Genomic DNA, 22274 nt, shown 5'->3' with positions numbered 1-22274 from the left:
CTGTCCGACTATTTGCAACTCCGGACTGTGGCCCACCAGGCTACTCTGTCCACGGGGGCTCTCCAGGCAAGAACACTGCAATGCGTGGCCATGCCCCTCTCCAGGGGATCTTCCCCACCCAGAGATCCTGGTCTCTTATGCCTCCTGCACTGGCAGGCAGCTTCCTTACCACTAGCACCACCTGGGAAGGTGCTGTGATAAGTACAGATAAACAGGAGCAGCACCATGATTTCATCAGAATAATTAATGCAAGACTTCCTGTTGACTGTTTGCAAATACAGTGCAAACAATTGTGTTTTCTATTTTGGACCAAAGTGAGATAAAGCTGTTCAGGAAAAGAAAAAAAAAAAAAAAAAAAAGCTGTGTTTTAATAAACATATCTGGTCAGATCCACCAACGCCCTTAGAAGAAGACAGATTTGCCTTTTCATTTCCACAAACCAATAAAATAATTTTCTCTCCTCAATTTTTCAATTAGTATCTTTACACAGATTTCATAAATTAACTTAAATGCCATTTAAGCAGTTATTAGATGCTTGCTTAAGAATATGCTCCTTTCTGAATCAAGAGTTCTGCTTTGTGAAAGCTCACTACGTGACGAAAACTCCCAATGTTCAAATTTTTAAAGTATGTAACCAGGACATTTTTACAATAAATAAGTCAAGCCACATCACATGTTAAAATTTCAAAATACATTCATCAAATATCAACTGGTGATACAGATGAAGATTTTACTTACATTTGTAATAGCTATAGCATTTTTGTCGTAGTATTTCTTCTTTTCATATTTATCTCTGATGAAAAATTCCACTGCTCTGAAAACAGATAACTTAAGGAAAAGCATGAGTTCAGTGACATGTACACTCCCCTTTATTCACTCCACAAAGCCCAGACTCTACATTTAATACTCCTACTCCCCAGTCTGTACTTTCCTCACACACTATTTCCGCAACTAAATTCTGTAACCTACTTTTCTTTCTGCCAAAGAATCTATCTCGTTCAGGGAATCTTCCCGATTCAACAAAACCACTCAGCTGAATTCTAAACAGAAAAGTCATCGTATTTCTCAGTTCCACCAAAATCCGCAGCCTTTTACCCCCGCCCCTACACTAAATTAAGGTTCATTTTGGACTTTCAGTTTAAATAAAGAAACTAACACTCATGTGGTAACCACAGCATACCAGATGCCGTGCTGGTGCGCTATCCACAGTTTTCCTTTAGTCTTTCCTCCACGCAGTTGTGTGCATATTATAATTTCCATATCACAGAGGAAGAATCAGCAACTTGGAAAGAGTAGACAACTGTGATTTCAACACTTATGTCCTTTCCCGCCACACACGGCTGCCTCTAACTGTATCAGTGAGGATCAGAAGAATGGTGACCAATTTTTTCCTGCAAAGCTTTCAAGAAATGGAAAAGTCAAGAAGCTAAAACCAATGTCAGTACTATTTAATTTTCTGAAGTTGAGTGGACCAGCCTTATCTGTTGATGGGTGAATCACTTCTAGTGGGATTCAGGAGCTTTGGGTCAGCTGATATAGATGACTTCTCTTACCAGTCAACCGACCACTGTTTTACCATGTTCCACTAAAATGGGACTTCTTCCATCAAGGACTCTGAACTTTTTTTATTTTTTAGTACCATGAAACCCTTTGACTCCTTTCTGAGATAGTGCTTTTAAATGCATAAAATAAAATACACAGAACTACAAAGGAAATGAATTACACTGAAATACAGACTCTCGGTGGATCCCCAGGTTAAGACAGCCTTCTGTTCAAAGAAAAGCAATCTGAAGCAGTAAAACAGTACATTTTCAGTCAATTGTTCCTTATTGGAAGTTAACAAAGCTCTTTAAACTGACAGTTGAGGCCACAGGTAGTAGCAAGAATTGACAGACCACTATGCAGTGGGCATTGAGAGACAGCTCTCAAAGGGCCAGGGAAGGCAAGTAAGACAGGAAAACTAAATGTTCAATTTATCAAGCAAGCTGAATAACTGAAAGCCATTTTTAAAGACAGATGTCTATCAACTGTGTATATGAAAGGCACTTCACATTGCCTCTTTTTCTCCTCTTAACCTATAGAGGTCTTTTATGTTTACAACTAAAGCCAGGCACAGAGTTTAAGGAGTTCTCTGGTATTCTACAGTACAAGAGAGGGAGTATTGTGATAACTGGAAACCAGGCACGTCTAGCATCCGCCTTTTCAGATACTACTGGTCACCACAAATTCATTTGTGAATTAGTCATTTAATTTCTGCTAATGATAATAAATGCCTTTTTATCTAGAGAAGGTCAAATGTGGTAGCCTTGAAGACCCTTTCAAGTCAAAGGCCCCAGAGCTGTCAGAAGGCTCATTAGTTAGATATGTGAACATTTTGGCAGTCAGTACCAAAAAATTACCATAACACCCCAAGATTTTCATAAACACAATAACGTTGCTTTATTCCAACTATTTCACATATAAATAAGCTAAATGCTAAGTTCGCACATGATTTTAAATCCATGTTCAATATTGCATTTTCTGTTTTTCTAAGAGGATAAAATGAAAACAATCAAAAAAGCCGGCCCTTTGGATGAATGTGGATATATGAGCAACTTTTACTGTCAAGACAACTATTTACTGCCACAACAGGAGAGAGAAGAATTTACTTAGATTGATGTCATTTTCACAGTGGATGAAATGAAATACGTTTGTGCCAAGTGCATGCTAAGTCGCTTCAGTTGTTTCCAACTCTTTGCAACCCCATGGACCGTAGCCCGCCAGGCTGCAAAACAGGCAAGTTAACGCTCTTACTGCTTAGTCGCTCAGTCATGTCCAACTTTTTAGCAACCCTATGGACTGTAGCCCGCCAGGCTCTTCTGTCCATGGGGCTCTCCAGGCAAGAGTAGTGGAGTGGGTTGTCATGCCTGCCTCCAGGGGATCTTCCCAACCCAGAGATGGAACCTGCGTCATCTCTTATGCCTCCTGCACTGACACGCGGGTTCTTTACCACTCGCGCCGCCTGGGAAGCCGGGTGAAATATGTTTACTGCTTTTAAAAATTCTATAATATTTTTAAAACAGCAATTATATTTACTTCCAGATATACATATTACATAGTATGTATACAGCCTTTCTTAACTAAAGTCTAAATTCTTAGAGTATAATTTTTATATTTAAACACCTCAGAGGAGAGTAACACTTATGTTTTTCCTCCTTAATGACAGAAACAGCAGTCTATTTTGGATATTATTTAAAATCTACTACATATTAAAGCTTGAAAAGATTATAATACTCTCATTTATGAAGTGTTTATAACAAAGGAAAGATCACTGTTTATGACCAAAGAAAACCCTGATATTAGAGAGAAAATTCATTAAGAACAGTATCGAAAATTATTTAACCACCATTGTAAAACCAAAATTAATTGAAAACTATAATAGTTTTGGAAATACTGAATTTGAAAAAGGCAAACTTTTAAGTATATAATCTTTTAGAGTAAAAAACAATACTAATATCTGATGAAATATGTGAATTTTCAGAAATAACAGATATACATGATATCTTAATTTCTACTTAGTGTATTTTAAGTAAGTAATTCAAATATAGCTGAGTTTCACTTCTGTTTATAATTTTAAAAAACCTCTGAAATTTTCTAAGCAGTAAGCGATTTTAAGAAACGAGATGCCAGTCCTGGTTCAACGCACGATACTGGATGCTTGGGGTTGGTGCACTGGGACGACCCAGAGGGATGGTATGGGGAGGGAGGAGGGAGGAGGGTTCAGGATGGGGAGCACATGTATACCTGTGATGGATTCATTTTGATATTTGGCAAAACTAATACAATTATGTAAAGTTTAAAAATAAAATTTAAAAAAAAGAAATAATTCATAAAAAAAAAAAAAAACTACATCAGATGACAGTTGATCTGTTTGTCAAGGACATAAAAAAATAAAAATTAAATCCTTAAGGCAGGACAAAGCACTAGGCTAGTCCTCACAATTAAACATAAAACACTACTTCATAAAATGCAAACAAAGCACACCACCAAGTGAACTTTCAAAACTCCAGGGGAGTCACCCGAGTAAGCACTGCGGTTCAGGGAACATGCCACATCCTCGGGGGCTCTCAGGTCCTACATGCCTCTTAGACCAAGAATGTATGACGTGGTTCTTGTGTATTTTTGTACAAGGTCTCAAAAGCAACCCAACCCTTAACTGTTCATTCACCTAAAGAAGTAGTGATTTATTCCAGGGGTCAGCAAACTTTTTCTTAAAGGGCCAAATAGCACATATTTTAGGTTTCGTGGGACAGCTGTTCTATGCTGCAATTACTCACTTCTGCATTTTTAGCTCCAATGTAGCCACAGAAAACTGATAAATGAATAGGTAAGGCTAAGACTCTGAAGCTGGGAGGGGTTGGGGGCAGGAGGAAAAGGGGACAACAGAGGATGAGATGGATGGATGGCATCACCAACTCGATGGACATGAGTTTGAGTGAATTCCAACAGTTGGTGATGGACAGGGAGGCCTGGTGCGCTGCGATTCATGGGGTCGCAAAGAGTCGGACATGACTGAGAGACTGAACTGAACTGAACTGAAGGCTATGTTCTAATAAAACTTGTTTAGAGTCAGGAATTGGCTCCTGGGCCTGCAGTTACGGATTCTCAATTCTTTTCCAATGCTAGTGAGCTAAGGACACCTTGACTGGATTTATATAGGGTCTCTGTGTCTGCAAACTGGCACTGTAGCAAATGTGAGGGATTTTCAAGAGAAATCTGACAATAATTTTGCATTATATGCTGACCATAGTACTAATTCTCAAAGAGGATGGTCTCCAACATATATCCTCATTTCTGGTACCAGCAGTTCTTGCTACTTAACTGGCAGTTATTGTGACCTTGAAGCTTGATCTCTTCATACCTAGCTAAGTGAAAACGGCAAGAATTCTCCATCTCACAAAGTTGTTGACAGTATTGGGGATAATATATATAAAGCACCCAGCACAGTTCCTAACAAACTGTAAGCATGCAATAAGTGAAGTTAGCTTGTATTCTTGTGTAACTTGTCTCAGCTTCCTCACCTTTAAAACAGAGATGATACCAAGACTCACCTCCCAAGATCACAGGAAGAATTAAACATGCTCAGGTGTGGAAAGACCTCAGGACAGGGGGTGGCACCGAGTGACTGCTGTCTGACACACAGCTCTTATCATCAACCACCGTGCTCTGACAGGTCTTTAAACACAAGGCCCACGGTGAGAAGGAAACAGACAACTGCTGCGTCATCAATACTAGGAGGGCTTGCCTATCATCAGCTTTAAATAGACAAGCGAATGAGAAGTAGCCACTAAAGAACCAATAAATCTGGAGACCGGGGAGTACTGATCTTCATTTTCCAGCCTCCAGGTGCCATCTGAGACCAAAGGACTTACTTAAACTGACAGAGACCAAGAGGACACCTCTTTTTCCCACAAAAAGAAACCAAACAGTAGCACTTTCAGATCAAGGTAAGCAATATTATTACTGACAATGTAAGCCTAGGGGGCTGATCTGGGATTTAGTAAACAAACAACTAAACACCCCAGAAGATCCTCCTTGCCACAGTCACAAACCATTCAGCACAGCACACTTCACTGTCAAAACCCTCAACACGGACAGACGGCACCAGACAAGTCCAGAGAAATGGTCACAGCACTGTGTGTTCTATCTTTCCACAAGTATTTATTTCTTTTTTTTTTTTGCCCTCCCCCACAAGTATTTATTTCTTTTTTTTTTTGCCCTCCCCGACAAGTATTTATTTCTATCTTAAGATTTCTTCCTTTCTTTAAAGATGCTATTTAAAAGACAATTAAAGTAATATCTACTCCCAAGAACAAAATCTTCCAGTTTCAGACACACGCCACTGACAGCAGCAAACTTTTCAAAAGCTCCAAGGAGACGCACTGCTGATTAGCTCTGGTGCACACTGGATCTCATGGAACTGAGGTAATTAATGTTTTTAGATTAAGACAAAATATCCTAATAACGAAAAGCTTAATGTAAAACTTTATTGCTTGTCATGCACCTGCACACGCCACCTAGAATTACCCACATGCCACATGAGAAATTACGCTTTGACAGCAGCTTCTGCCTGACTTTTGTAAACGGTAAAGCTCACAGTGACGAATCTTGTTATGAGCACAGTCACGTCCCCTACTATGCCAGTTTCACTCAGTTTGGTTCTACTTGCTTCTAGGGATGAGACAACTATATTTTCATTAATCCTAAATTTTATTTTTTTAATTAATTTCAATTAATTGGAGGCTAATTACACTATTGTGGTGGTTTTTGCCATCCACGGACATGAATCAGCCACAGGTGTACACGTGTGTCCCATCTCAAACCCCCCTCCCTCCCCATCCCACCTCTCCGGTTGTCCCAATGCACTGGTTTCTTGCATCGAACCTGCACTGGTGGTCTGTTTCACATATGATAATATACATGTTTCAATGCTATTCTCTCAGATCATCCCACCCTAGGCTTCTCCCACAGAGTCCAAAAGTCTGTTCTTTATATCTGTGTCTCTTTTGCTGTCTCGTGTTTAGGGTCATTGTTATCATCTTTCTAAATTCCATATATACGTGTTAATATACTGTATTGGTGTTTTTCTTTCTGACTCACCTCACTTTGTATAATAGGCTCCAGTTTCAACCGCCTCACTAGAACTGACTCAATTACATTCTTTTTAATGCTGAGTAGTATTCCATTCTGTGTATGTACCACAGCTTTCTTATCCATTCGTCTGCTGATGGACATCTAGGTTGCTTCCATGTCCTGGCTATTATAAACAGTGCTGTGACGAACATTGGGGTACACGTGTCTCTTTCAATTCTGATTTCCTTGGTGTGTTATGCCCAGCAATCAGAGAAGGCAATGGCACCCCACTCCAGTACTCTTGCCTGGAAAATCCCACGGACAGAGGAGCCTGGTAGGCTGCAGTCCATAGGGTGGCGAAGAGTCAGACATGACTGAGCAACTTCCCTTTCACTTTTCACTTTCATGCATTGGAGAAGGAAATGGCACCCCACTCCAGTACTCTTGCCTGGAAAATCCCATGGACGGAGGAGCCTGGTAGGCTGCAGTCCAGGGGGTCGCAAAGAGTCAGACACGACTGAGCAACTTCCCTTTCCCTATGCCCAGCAGTGGGATTGCTGGGTCATAAGGCAGTTCTATTTCCAGTTTTTGAAGGAATCTCCACACTGTTCTCCATAGTGGCTGTACTAGTTTGCATTCCCACCAACAGTGTAAGAGGGTTCCCTTTTCTCCACACCCTCTCCAGCATTTATTGTTTGTAGACTTTTTGATAGCAGCCATTCTGACCAGCATGAGATGGTACCTCACTGTGGTTTTGATTTGCATTTCTCTGATAATGAGTGATGTTGAGCATCTTTTCATGTGTTTGTCAGCCATCTGTATGTCTTCTTTGGAGACATGTCTGTTTAGTTCTTTGGTCCATTTTTTGATTGGGTCATTTATTTTTCTGGTGTTGAGCTGCATGCGCTGCTTGTATATTTTTGAGACTGATTCCTTGAGACAACTATATTTAAATCAGTAAAAGTGCAAAGATGTTAGGCTTTTCAAACAGCACTGAGCTTTAGAATGATCCATGAAATAGAGAAAAGGGGACTTGTTTTCTTTAACTAGCTTCCATATTACAAGCTCCAAATCACAGTGTTTCATAATTAAAAGAAGTGATAAAAGCAATGTAGTTGTAATAAGTATAGAGAAAAAAGAATTTTTTAAGACTACAGTATTACATTAGATACAAAAGCTTGTCTCATGATCCAAGAGATGTCATCTTATGGTGTTATCATTAGGAATCATCTATCTCAAGTTTGTCTAGACAAAATCCCTCTTTAAGCTTCTGACAACCTTAGATTATCTTTTTGTAAACAGCAAGACTTTGCTAACAACAAAGGTCCATCTAGTCAAGGCTATGGTTTTTCCAGTGGTCATGTATGGATGTGAGCGTTGGACCATAAAGAAAGCTGAGTGCCAAAGAATTGATGCTTCTGAACTGTGGTGTTGGAGAAGACTCTTGAGAGTCCCTTGGACTGAAAGGAGATCCAACCAGTCCATCCTAAAGGAAATCAACCCTGAATATTCACTAGAAGGACTGATGCTGAAGCTGAAACTCCTATACTTTGGCCACTTGATGTGAAGAACTGACATTGGAAAAGACCTTGATGCTGGGAAATATTGAAGGTGGGAGGAGAAGGGGATGACAGAGGATGAAGTGGTTGGATAGCATCACCAACTCAATGGACATGAGTTTGAGTAGACTCTGGGAGCTGGTGATGGACAAAGAGGCCTGGCATGTTGCCTTCCATGGGGTTGCAGAGTCAGATACAACTGAACGACTGAACTGAACTGAAACAGCAAGGGGTAAGCACCTCATATGAATATGACCATAATCTTCAAACATTTTACAAGTAACATTTAGCTTGAAAAATCAAATACACCTGCTTGAACTAACAGTAGCAAAGAAACACATAATCCAAGAGCCTGACCTGAATCATACCAGGCATGCAAAAGTTGCAATCTTCACCTAGACCTTATGATCTTAGTTGCAAAGAATCCCAAACTACAAGCCTATTTTTAAAAGCCGGCTCAAATGTGACAACAGTGGTTTTACTCAGACCAGCATCATTAAGTAATATTCAAGTGTCCTTACACAGGAGAGAAAGTCTTGAGGCTTTGGAAAGTTTCTTAACAGCCTCTTTGAGCATCCCACCCGCTCACTTACCAAGAATAAAAATATGTTCTGAGTTGTTTCCAAAATTTAAAAAGATACCGTATATAAAGTGCCAAACTCAGGGCTTGGCCCACAGCAAACCCTCACTGAGCAGGAAAGCTACTGCAGTTGTTTCCAACACTGTACCTTCACTGTGTTGAAGGTCAAGGACTTACTAGTATCAGATACCGATCAATCCATGATAAAAATCTCTCCTGAAATATTTAGATAAGGATCAAATATCTAAGGACATATCAACAAAAAATACCAGAAAAAAAACTCACCATCTCACTGTGTTGGTAGTGTAGTCGCTAAGTCGTGTCCGACTCTTGAGACTGGGGACTGTAGCCTGCCAGGCTCCTGTCTATGGGATTCTTCAGGCACGAAAACTGGAGAGGGTTGCCATTTCCTTCTCCAGGGGATCTTCTCGAACTAGGGATCAAACGCAGGTCTCCTGCACTGCAGCAGTCTCCTCGCACTGCAGGTAGATTCTTTACTGACTGAGCCACCGGGACAGCACCATCCCATTAATTCTTTACTTCTATTAGGTTTACCATAAAATGGACGGTAATTACTTAAGAAATAGTATTCCTACCAACGTGTACCACATGGTGCCCAGAAAGGGGCAGTGTAAGCAGATGCCAGAGTCCCATCTTTGCCTGCACACCTTCAGGCCTTTGTCAATTATGGTGATCAGTGAGATACCTTGACGCTACATTCATCCACCAAATACCACATAAAGGGTACTACTCCAAATTTCAAGACTGTCAAGTAATTTATCACCTGGTATTCAAGAAAAGTCCAAAAAAACAAATTTAAACCAAGCCAATCTCCCCTTCCCCACCACCCAACACATAGACACACAGTAAAACTTCCATCCAGAAAAGGGAGTTTCTTCAATTTGAGGCATTTTATATGTCAACTTAGACTTGGGGTGAAGAGCAGAAAAAGGAATAAATTAATACAACTAGCAAGCAGTGGTAACCACCACATGGAACACAGACTGTCTGCTCTGTGGGATTCTTCCACCATGCTCTCTTCCTCAGGGTTCAGTCCCATGCCCTCACTTCCAGAGAAGGAAAAAGCATTTCCAGGATTCTGAATAAAACCCTCAGAAAGAGCAGAGGCACTGCCCCAGGTAACATAGCTCACCCAAGCATTCTTCCATCACCTACACACGAAGGGGCTCTCCAGTCTACACTGCACCCTCTGCTCTTCCAGAGTCCAGACTCCCGTCTCCAGCTTCCAGACGGGCATCTCCATGCGTGTCCCACAGACCCTTCATGCTGCCCAAGCAGTGTCTCACCGTCTTCCGCCTGTAACCTTTGAACCTTCATCTGGTACTGAATTCCTTCCCCCGATGAGTAAGTCTACCTCACTCACAGAACCTTAGCCAAGCTAGAAAACGTAGGGTCATCTCAGTATCTTCCGCAGAAGGCGAGCCAATGTTAACCTACTCCAAATGTCCCTGGCTCCTCAACTCCTTTCCAGTCTCCCCAGCTCCCTCCTGCCCACTCTGAACCCCACTACATAAGTAGTACCTTCATCACTGCTCATTTCAGGGCTGCACTAGGATTCTGCATGACCCCGCTGACTCCACAACCTCCTCCAACCCCTCTTCCACGTGATAGAAGGTGACGTTTCTAATGTTTCTCCTGCCTCACAGCATTGCAAGCCCTTCAATCCTTTGGGTCATTAAATGAGGCACTGCTCTATATTCCATTTACAGGCAGTTCTAGATGCCATTGAAAACCTTTCACAATCTGGAATAATAATGAGCTGCCTTTGCCACTTGCCCCACAAAACTTAGATGTTATTACATCGGAACTTTAAAATGTCAAGTGTCCTCACACCTTCGTACTTCTGCTCACACAATTTTTATGCCTGAAACACACCACCCACTCTTACCCTAGGATCTTGTTATAACAAAAATAACCTGGGATATCAGACTGCTAAATGTGTGGGAAGGAGGCAGGAGAAGCAGAAACAGAAAAGGCTAAACACTAACTTCTGGAATATACCTCAACAGGTTTCTACACAAATATGAAAAAAAAAAAAAAAAAATATATATATATATATATAATGGCCTGTATCTCTGTGAGAAAGAACTTTTTTCATTGTATGATCACACAAATTGTTCTAGTACATGGGGAGCACACAGCTGATCTTTAATAAACTACATTATATTGCCAAAAATCACAAAAATCATCCTTGGATAAAATTACGTGTGTATGTGTGGGCTCAGTTGTGTCTGACTCTGAGATGTCATGGACTGCAGCCTGCCAGGCTCCTCTGTTCATGGAACTCTCCAGGCAAGGATACTAGAGTGGGTACCCATTCCCTTCTCCAGGGGATCTTCCCAACCCAGGGATCAAACCCAGGTCTTCTGCATTGCAGGCGGACAGTCTTATTAGATAGTCTTACTCTGATGAGCTGTTTCTCAGACTTCAATATGAGTCTGAGAAATCCTATAAAATCAAATGATTTCTCTTTAACACGTGAAAATATTCTGACTAAAATGCCGTGAAGAAATACCCTACTCATCAGTGAGGGAAGACGTGGATGCAGACAGAGCTGTGCATGCAGCCTGTGACCCAGAGAAGGTCGTCAGGGACCCGAGCCCACACCCCTGTCACCACCCACGTCTACTCAGTATGGGACTCGTCTCATCCACTGCTTCACATGAAGGTGATCTCAGGAAACCCCTCTGGAAACGATTTGCTTAAACAAAAATACTTAAGATGTTCATAAATCAAATCTCTAATACCAATCTAAAGTGATAACCTATATGTTCCAATCAAGAGCTGGATATCAATCAAGAATAGGATATAATATTTTATACTTAATTATATAAAAATACTATGTAAATCATATTACCAGATTCCTATTAAAAACCAGGTGGCGAGGTGGTAAAGAACCCACCTGCCAATGCAGGAGACATCAGAGACACAAGTTGAACCCCTGAGTCAGGAAGATCCCCTGGAGGAGACATGGCAACCCACTTGAGTACTCTTGCCTGGAGACTCCCATGGACAGAGGAGCCTGGTGCGATACAGCCCATGGAGTCACAAAAAGTCGGACACGACTGAGCACAGCACAGCAGCAACAGAGTTAAAAACTTACCACATATAAAGCACAGGTCAGGGCAAATCAATCTCTATTTTTTATGAACAGTATGATAAAATTCACATGTTCCTAAATACAAAGTTAAAATATAAACTATAAAAATGAAGGAAAAAAAAATGAGCTGATTCTTTTAAAACCCAAAATAAAGCAATGTTAAAGGATACTGATCTGTCTGTGGTCTTCGAAAGTTCTCTGGAAGATTGGCTTCATATAGTAGTCTTGCTTTAGTATTTCCCATATCTTGCATGCACTGTAATAAAAAAAAAATCAAATATTTTCATTACTCATATAAACATTAAAAAGTAATTCCTATACACATACATATACATACATACACATATATACAAATACCAGATATTTATCATTTCCAACATATATTCTGATTCATTTTGATATCTGGCAAAACTAATACAATTATGTAAAGTTTAAAAATAAAAATAAAATTTAAAAAATAATAATAATTCAAATCATAACCATGAAATTACTCAAATTCAAAACAGAAGCATAGTTTTAACCATTCATATTTCTTTAATATATGTAGATCCACCATTTTCTAATGCCTTTTTCCATGACTACAATACTACCTTTTTTTATATTTATACTTCCTTAAAGTGGGTTCCCTGGCAGTTTATGGTATGATTGATGTTTTAAATGTTATCACTTGAACAACACTGCCATTTCTAAGCCCAAAAACTCAACATCAAATTTTCTTTGTCTTGAGCTTCAAAATACTCTGAAGTTTTCATAATTTACATTCCAGACCACATGGAAAGCAGCGAGAGAAATGCTGGTGTCCTGGAACTCTACAGAAGTGCATTCACTTCTTTTAAGATTACTAACTTCTTTAAGGGTTATTAGCTTCTTGAAGATTCTGCTAAAAGCTTTGGATTCTCCTTTCCCTACCAAAAAAACTGCCTAATGGTTAAATTTCACATACAAGTTCATGAGCTCATAGGACTCTCCCTAAAAAATCTATCAATCCCAAGAGCAAGAACCACTGCTAAGGAGACATAAGATAATTAAACTGGTTAAGTGATTATTTTCTTTCTTATTTTGCAATGTATTTTTTTTAATTTATTTATTTTTAATTGGAGGATAATTACTTTGCAATATTGTGATGGTTTCTGCCATACATCAACATGAATCAGCCATAGGTATACATATGTCCCCTCCCTTTTGAACCTCCCTCCCACCTCCCACCCCATCCCACTCCCCTAGGTTGTAACAGAGCACCAGTTTGAGCTCCCTGCAGTCATAGAGGAGATTCCCACTGGCTACCTATTTTACATATAGCAATGTAAAACACCTGGAAAGAAGGAGACCAAGAAAAGGTTGCATAATATCTGCAATGAAACAAAAAGATACAGCTCACAGAAACTACAAAAATAAGAAAACAAAGTTTCTAACATGGGAACAAGAGTACATAAAAATTTTAACAAAAAATTTAGTAAGACTAAAAACAGTATCTGCTATACATGTCATATCTCATTGATCCAAAGTTACATTTTTCTTCATATTATAGTATTCATGGAGTAAAAATGCATCTTACAATTGACCTAGTCTTGTTAACCTATTTTTCCTAATTAGTCTAATAAAATGTAAGTGCTTCTTACAACCAGTGATATAATCCTACATTTAATAAATATGACTCTATAGATTTTATGCAAGTATTATACATATTCTCTTTATCTAAGTCATTAACATTTTATTTTGGTAAAATAAAAAATAATTAGGAATAGGTGTAAGTGTGGGGCTTCCCAAGTGGTGCTAGTGGTAAAGAACCCACCTGCCAATGCAGGAGACACAAGAGGTAGGTTCCATCCCTAGGTCGGGAAGACGCCCTGGAGAAGGGCATGGTAACCCACTCTAGTATTCCTGTCTGGAGAATACCATGGACAGAAGAGCCTGGCAGGCTATAATCCATGGGGTCACAAAGAGTCAGATACGACCAAAGTGACATAGCACAAGACATAAGTCTACATTGGGCTTCCCGGGTACCTCACTTGGTAAAGAATCCACCTTCAATGCAGGAGACCCTGGTTCAACTCCTAGGTCAGTAAGATTCGCTGGAGAAGGGATAGGATATCCACTCCAGTACTCCTGGGCTTCTCTGGTGGTTCAGATGGTAAACAGTTCTCCAGCACTGAGGGAGACCTGGGTTTCATCCCTGGGTTGGGAAAATCCCCTGGAGGAGGGCATGGCAACCCACTCCAGTATTCCTGCCTGGAGAATCCCGTGCACAGAGGAGTCCGGCAGGCTACAATCTATGTGGCTGCAAGGAGTCGGACACAACTGAGCAACTAAGCACCCGGCACACAGCATGAGTGTACACTATAGCGAATTATTTAATTTTGTTCTAGGGATGCTATCTATCACAATTAGACAGGAAGGAAAAAAAGAGTTATAAAAATCTGAAAGCAAGAGTGATATGAATATAAAGAGCCTTTCCTAGAGGAGACCACTGCTGAAAAGTGACTTGATGCTGGTGTGCATGCGTGCGTGCATAGCGTGTGTGTGTGTGTGTGTGTGTGTTAGCTGGGCCTGGGGGAAATAAGGATTCAATAACATCACAGATACAGAGAGATCACTGTGAAAGAAGAGGGAAGGCACTAGTAAGCTCAGATCATTTCTAAGTTTCTGAAAAGTAGAACAGAGTAGGGTGGGAGGAAAGTCTGTGATGTAAGGATTAGCGGAGATGAAACTGGTTCAGTCACTGGAGATGGTTAAACACAGGAGGCAATCTCAGGAGGTGATGAGAGTGCAGTACAAACTAGCTGTCCTCAAAGTTTCAAGACACTATGGGTTAGGGCCCTACTGTACACATTAAAATTTATTCCACTGGCCTTAAAGAGTAAACTCTGGTAATCAGCAGAAGAAAATAATGAAACAGCCTAACAGCTATAGTAGCAAGCATTAGCCTCAATACCTTATTAACATATATAAATATATGTATTATTATAAATTATACATATTGTATAATATATAAATTGAATAAATATTACAATATATAAATTGCTTATATATATGCCATTTAAAATTTTTTAAAATCCTAATCTAGATATTACTACCCTAATTTGGCAGGAAAGGAAACTGAAACTGCAAAATGTTAAGTGACAGGTCTAAGACTTTCCAGAAGCATTTAACTTCTGACAGAACCCACATCAGCCATCGGCCGTTTAGACACCCCAGGCTGCAGCCAGTGGAACAGGGAACTAAATCATGCAAGGCTTAAGAATACCAGGCTCTCTGCTTTAGAGGCTCAGTTTTCATTTTACTGATGAGGAAACAAGGCCAAAGAGGTTCCCTACTGCGTAATTCAAGGAATCAGTTACAGAGCTTTAAAAACATTTTAAAATAGATATTTAAACAGCAAACTACAGCTCATCTCAAAATTAGATTTTAAAAAAACAAGTCAAGCATCCAGTAACCACAAATGTATTGATATTCTTGACAAAGAAATCATTGTAAGACTATATGAAATACAAAGTCAACATTCATTTTTACTTTAAGAAAAATATATTAATGTATTAAAGGATAAGTGAAATGTATACTCTGAAGTTATGATAAATGCCATTTAGGTAGGGCATATTTAAAAATTAATGTTATTTACTATGCCAGTTAAACTCAATCTGTCCTCCTTTTATATATCATATGGTCCTAGAAAGATAAATTTTATACTGTACTTTTTGATAAACCACCTTCATCCAAAATCATAATTATTACCATTATAATTGCAGAGGAAGACTTCACCTGGAAATGGTATAATAAAACTCAGTTAAGAATAGCAAAACCCACTATTATAAGTATTTTTCATCAATCTATAATCTGTGTGATTTTAGCTTCTCCACACAATCCAATACATATTACAACATCTGACCAAAGGCTCACATATCATTTGAGATTCAATTTTTTAAAATACTATTTGAATCAAAATGCTGAAAAGCATCTACAGGCTAACATACTATCAAGACAATCTAATGAAGATGATATATTTCTATTCCTGAAACTTTCTAAGTAGACAATATTATATCACCCAGCCTTAGTTTTGCAGTAAAAAAACAATAAAACTAATATTCTAAAAGATATTTTTAACATTTTACAGAGACTAAAGAAAATTTAGGTTGTCAAGTTTTAATTGGCATTTAATTAGATTTGTGTAATTTAGTAAACATACAAAAAAACACACCAAAAAAAGTGGGAATAGACTTTTTAAAAGACAGTATCAATAAGTAACCAAACCAACGTAGTAGGAAATTTTTATTTTTGTGTAACACTACTGTATATGTTTTTCACATCAATGGAGCATCTCCAGTGGAAAAACATGAAGTAGCACACAAAGACAGTTTTACTGAAAAGGGGGCTGTGAAATAAATGCTAAGATAAAAGGCAACAGGAACAAAGTGTGCCCAAGTTTACATCGTCATGGTCAGTATCAGGAAATAAACATAAAAGGCAAGATAAACGACAGGCCACTGAAGTTCCAACTCAATGACATATTCTCCTGAGAATAAAACTCATCAAACTTTTTCTTTCCTTTAGTCTTCCAAAATCCTGAAAAGCAGAGCTCTTTGTGGAGTTCAACAAAGGGATATGACTACTCCAGGACACAGCTCCTATTTGTCCAAGCCCAGCTAAAGCTAGGGGCTTCCCCGATAGCTCAGCTGGTCAAGAACATGCCTGCAATGCAGCAGACCCCGTTCGATTCCGGGGTGGGGAAGACCCGCCTAGTCCAGCCCAGGACCAGGGTCTGTGTTTAAGAGCTAGAGCTCATGGGCCTCCCCACTGCTTCATCCTGTGCATGCTCCCTTTTCCCTATCTGTCCCTGGAATGTTCCCTGCATTTTCTCCCTCAGATACTGAGAAGTACCCAGGCAACAACCCTTTAAAGTCAAAGTCCACTCAGGAAGCTTTTTGTGTAGTTTTCATAAATTTTTAAGTGTGTACTGACTTGTCCTTTGGGGTTTACTGGCTATTTTTTTAAAATGGAGTAAGTGGAAAACAGAATAACAGCAACAAAATAAAGGACTGAAATTACTAATAGCTTTGTTGCAAATGATTAGTTTACAACGTGGCAATTAGATCTTCCAAATTCCCAATGCCACAAATGCAAAACATTAAAATAATCAACAGAATCTTAAACATTACTGTGTAATGGAAGGATGCTACACATCTATGTTAAATCTGGAAGTAAAAAGGTTAAATGATATAAAATACTTCAGGAAGAATATACAAGAAACTGAAAACTAAGGTTCTTCCTATGGTGTTGGAGAAGACTCTTGAGAGTCCCTTGGACTGCAAGGAGATCCAACCAGTCCATTCTGAAGGAGACCAGCCCTGGGTGTTCTTTGGAAGGAATGATGCTAAAGCTGAAACTCCAGTACTTTGGCCACCTCATGCGAAGAGTTGACTCATTGGAAAAGACTGATGCTGGGAGGGATTGGGGGCAAGAGGAGAAGGGGACGACAGAGGATGAGATGGCTGGATGGCATCACTGACTCGATGGACGTGAGTCTGAGTGAACTCCGGGAGTTGGTGATGGACAGGGAGGCCTGGCGTGCTGCGATTCATGGGGTCGCAAAGAGTCGGACACGACTGAGCGACTGATCTGATCTGATCTGATAAGAGGGAAACAGCCTGGCGTGCGGCAGTCCATGGGTCGCAGAGTCAGATGCAGCCGAGCAACTGGACTGAACAGACAGCGGGAAGCCGGGTGGCTGCGGGTGCAGAGAGGAGGGAGCACTCGCTCACACGTGTGTGCCTCAGACCTTTACACCAGGCCCACCTGCTCGCCACTCCCCAACACAACAAAACCGTGAGGGGCCGCAGCAGTCCTGCACTGACCCCAGATAAAGTCTTATCTGGAGGGCGCTCAGCCAGGGCACCCGCAGAGCAAGGAGCTCACCCTCACTGGGCGCTCCACCTCCACCAAGAGAACAGGCCATCACAGACGTTCAGTGAGTACAATTAACATGTTTAAAAACCCCACCCAAGAACATCTGACACTCAAAGTACATTCAGAACATAAATACAGCATTTATTTACCACATGTTTTCCCAGGATCAATACTTTCATGACTGTTGCTTAAGATGGTATCAGTGAAATTTCAAATTACTTGTTTTTGCTTAGGATTTCAACGTGTTTGGTTCTGTGTGGGAGAGGGAACATTACTTGCTCTATTATTTTCTATTCATATTTAGAACACAAAGACTAAAAATTCCAAATTTCCCTAGCTGAACATACATATATATATATATTTTATTAAACCTCATAATTAAACAAAGCAAGTGAGCCCTTGCAGTCCCTGGTGATTCTTCATGTCCGTGACTCACCTCTACTACCACTTGCAATTTTCCAGAATAGTTTTCTATCTTCCTCTCAAAAGCCACCAGGATTTCCTGCATAGAAGCAAGCTTTTCAGGACTGGTTTCAAGATCTTTGGGGTTCCAGCTGCTGGAAAAGAAGGGCCACCAGTTTTGGTCTCAGGAACTCTTTGGAAATATTTAATACAGAGTCCATTCCTTCAGTTTTCATGAAATTGTATTTATGGAGAGCTGATCTCTTTCTGTTTCTTTGTTTTTAAGAACAAAGTAAGTAAACCACACATATTTAAAACTTAAAATTGTTAAATGATGAATCAGAGGTACCAGTTTTCTTAATTTTCACAATTTCTAGATCTTCTCAGATCACGATTCATATGTTGCAGCACTGGCTAGCTACTAACAAATTCAGAAAATGAATTCCTTTTCTTTTAAGCAGTAAAATTAAACACTGTTGTGACAAAACTGGAAAAGTTTCATATGACAGTCTTTTATCATCTCCGCTTACTCTGCAATTCACACCACCTGAAGTCCAGGAATAAACCACTACTCCGGTCCTAGGTGTTCAGGCCCAGCAGGCGGCATCTGGACTCTCGCCTCTTCTATCAGAAGACTAGGGACTCTCGCTTTCATGTCTGTGCACGTTTACCCGGAATCAACCTTGTCACCACTGCTTTAGCTCAAGATTCAATCACCCACTGCCGAGGCCACTGCAGGAACATGTAAGGACTTACGTTCTTAGAAGAAAATGATATTAGACACTGCTCTTCAACTTAGACCTCATTACAAGCTCCCGAGGCTGTCCCTCCATAAGCCACCCCTCACAGGACCAAGGCCAAACCAGCCCCAGCCTGCAACTTTCACCTCTGCCCCTATAACCGCACCAGTCTCTTCTACTTCACTTTCTCAAACACAACATACTTTTCTGTCTTCCTGCCTAGAAGTCCCTCTGCACACTGTTGTATGCTTTTAGAAACCGATAAACAAAGGTCAATGTCAAAAACAGTAATGAGACATTTAAAAGACATGTTTAGCAAATCGCCAGTCCAGGTTCAATGCATGATACTGGTTGCTCAGGGCTGGTGCCCTGGGACGACCCAGAGGGATGAATGGTACAGGGAGGGAGGTGGGAGGGGGGTTCAGGATGGGCAACACGTGTACACCCGTGGCAGATTCGTGTTAATGTATGGCAAAACCAATACAATATTGTAAAGTAATTAGCCTCCAATTAAAATAAATAAATTTAAATTAAAAAAAATTTTTTTTAATAAATAAAAGACATGTTTAGAACTTGCGATATCACTGGATACTGGTAATACTTTTTTAAAACAGAAAAAAGGAGCCACTCCTAAGGAACATGCTGAAGATGCTCTGCGTGCTGAGGATCTCTGAGCCAGCAAGCCTAACCCCAAGCCCAAGCCTACAGAGTACCAGGCCAGGACTTCCACCACACCTGCTGGTCTCAGGCACTCTCCAGTCACACCAAGCAGCAACTCTGAACTGCTGTGTGTGACGAAACAAACAAAACAATCGTGTTCCCAGATAATGAATTCAGTGGATTCATTCACTGCCCCCCAACAAATTCCTGCCCTGCGTGAGCACCCACTCTGGGATATATGTCCTTATCTTCAGGTAGCCTGCGATTCCTTTGGCTATACTCTCAGTCCACCTAGAGTAGCCAGCACAGAATTAACGGGATCAAGGAGTGACTTCCACTAAGTAACATCTCACCATTTTGTTCACTGCTTTGATGCAAGAACTACAGCCAGTCACAAGGAAAAGGAAATTCTATTACTGATATTGTTGAAAGTTTAACCTCAAAAACAATGAAGAAAATCAACAGAAAAATCACAATCTTGCACATTCAAATTCAAAAAAAGGGTTTTTTAAAAAATTTCCTCCAATGGATTGTTTAAAATGCAAACCCTCCACTGAATTTCACAGATCACATGTTGTTATAGACAGTGTCATATTTATTTCCCTCTGCACCTGCAGGTAAAAGATAAACCCAGCAATGTGCTGCCACCTCGCTCTGCTTCTGAGGACACAGACCATATCATGACCCTGGCAAGAAGTCAGTGTAAGTTGAATCTCAGTCAACTTAAAAAGTTCAGTATGTACATGAGGCCACAGTTTGAAACATTTCATCAGCTTGATGGAGCTATAATGAGCACTCCTCCCATAAAATAAGAAAAAAAGTTGCTTGACCTGGGATCTCTTGAATAAGTATGTACCAAGAATTGTGTAATGAAAGCTTATTATGTGTCTGATTCTATACAACACTATAGAAATTTATCTAAGGGTCAAAACCTTGAGGGGCTTCCCTGGTAGCACAGCTGGTAAAGAATCTGCCTGCAATGCAGGAGACCCTGGTTCAATTCCTGGGTCAGAAAGATCTCCTGGAGAAGGGATAGGATACCTATTCCAGTATTCTTGGGATTCTCCACAACTCAGACGGTAAAGAATCTGCCTGCAATGCAGGAGACCTGGGTTCAATCCCTGGTTGGGAAGATCCCCTAGAAGAGGGCATAGCAACCCACTCCAGTATTCTTGTCCAGAGAATCCCCATGGACAAAGGAGCCTGGCAGGCTACTATCTACAGGGTCGCAAAGAGTCAGACACGACTGAGCAACTAAGCACAGCAAAACACAAAATTTTGAGAGGTTAAACAATGTTCTAATACACACAGGTGAAATGTGGTTAAATCATGGAGTGCTTCAAATTAACTGTTTTAATGACAATTTTACTCTACTAAATATTGCTTGTCATGGGGATGCTGTAACAGCACTGATGGTTTTTGAAGATGCAAGAAGCTCCTTAGCAAAAAACCAAAAACACAGAAAGAAGTACTAGATTAAAGAAACCAAAACCCACGCACAATATTTAGTGAAATGTAGTAATGGAGTTCAGTTCAGTTCAGTCACAGTCATGTCTGACTCTTTGTGACCCCATGAAACGCAACATGCCAGGCCTCCCTGTCTATCACCAACTCCCGGAGTCCACCCAAACCCATGTCCATTGAGTCGGTGATGCCATCCAGCCATCTCATCCTCTGTCATCCCGTTCTCCTCCTGCCCTCAATCTTTCCCAGCATCAGGGTCTTTTGAAATGAGTCAGCACTTCACATCAGGTGGCCAAAGTATTGGAGTTTCAGCTTCAACATCAGTCCTATCAATGAACACCCAGGACTGATCTCCTTTAGGATGGACTGGTTGGATCTCCTTGCAGTCCAAGGGACTCTTGAGAGTCTTCTCCAACACCACAATTCAAAAGCATCAATTCTTCGGCACTCAGCTTTCTTCACAGTCCAACTTTCACATCCATACGTGACCACTGGAAAAACCATAGCCTTGACTAGATGGACCTTTGTTGGCAAAGTAATGTCTCTGCTTTTGAATATGCTGTCTAGGTTGGTCATAACTTTCCTTCCAAGGAGTAAGTGTCTTTTAATTTCATGGCTGCAATCACCATCTGCAGTGATTTTGGAGTCCCCCAAAATAAGTCAGCCAGTTTCCACTGTTTCCCCATCTGTTTGCCATGAAGTAATGGGACCAGATGCCACGATCTAAGTTTTATGAATGTTGAGCTTTAAGCCAACTTTTTCACTCTCCTCTTTCACTTTCATCAAGAGGCTTTTTAGTTCTTCTTCACTTTCTGCCATAAGGGTGGTGTCATCTGCATATCTGAGGTTATTGATATTTCTCCTGGCAATCTTGATTCCAGGTTGTGCTTCCTCCAGCCCAGCATTTCTCATGATGTACTCTGCATATAAGGTAAATAAGCAGGGTGACAATATACAGCCTTGACATACTCCTTTTCCTATTTGGAACCAGTCTGTTGTTCCATGTCCACTTCTAACTGTTGCTTCCTGACCTGCATATAGGTTTCTCAAGAGGCAGGTCAGGTGGTCTGGTATTCCCATCTCTTGAAGAATTTTCCACAGTTTATTGCGATCCACACAGTCAAAGGCTTTGGCATAGTCAATAAAGCAGAAATAGATGTTTTTCTGGAACTGTCTTGCTTTTTTGATGACCCAGTGGATGTTGGCAATTTGATCTCTGGTTCCTCTGCCTTTTCTAA

General features: G+C 40.4%; 1 protein-coding gene across 5 annotated transcripts in view; it reads right to left on the bottom strand.

The window, feature by feature from the left end:
• SMAP1 (small ArfGAP 1) overlaps positions 1 to 22274 on the bottom strand; it is a 189833-nt gene that overhangs the window by 88311 nt on the left and 79248 nt on the right. For 4 of the 5 annotated variants that reach the window (XM_002690008.6, XM_005210641.4, XM_010808339.4 and 1 more), the window contains exons 3-4: positions 12043 to 12128; positions 739 to 814 (exon numbers count right to left, since the gene is read on the bottom strand). In XM_002690008.6, the coding sequence (XP_002690054.1) occupies positions 739 to 814; positions 12043 to 12128 (162 nt within the window). Of the gene's footprint in view, positions 1 to 738; positions 815 to 12042; positions 12129 to 18206; positions 18328 to 22274 lie in introns of all 5 variants that reach the window. The other variant, XM_010808340.4, reaches the window with a different exon arrangement.

Source organism: Bos taurus, chromosome 9 (genome assembly GCF_002263795.3).
Source record: "Bos taurus isolate L1 Dominette 01449 registration number 42190680 breed Hereford chromosome 9, ARS-UCD2.0, whole genome shotgun sequence".
NCBI classification, from domain to species: Eukaryota; Metazoa; Chordata; class Mammalia; order Artiodactyla; family Bovidae; genus Bos; species Bos taurus.
Note: the sequence above shows the minus strand (reverse complement) of the source record. Positions and strands in the feature narration are given on the sequence as shown.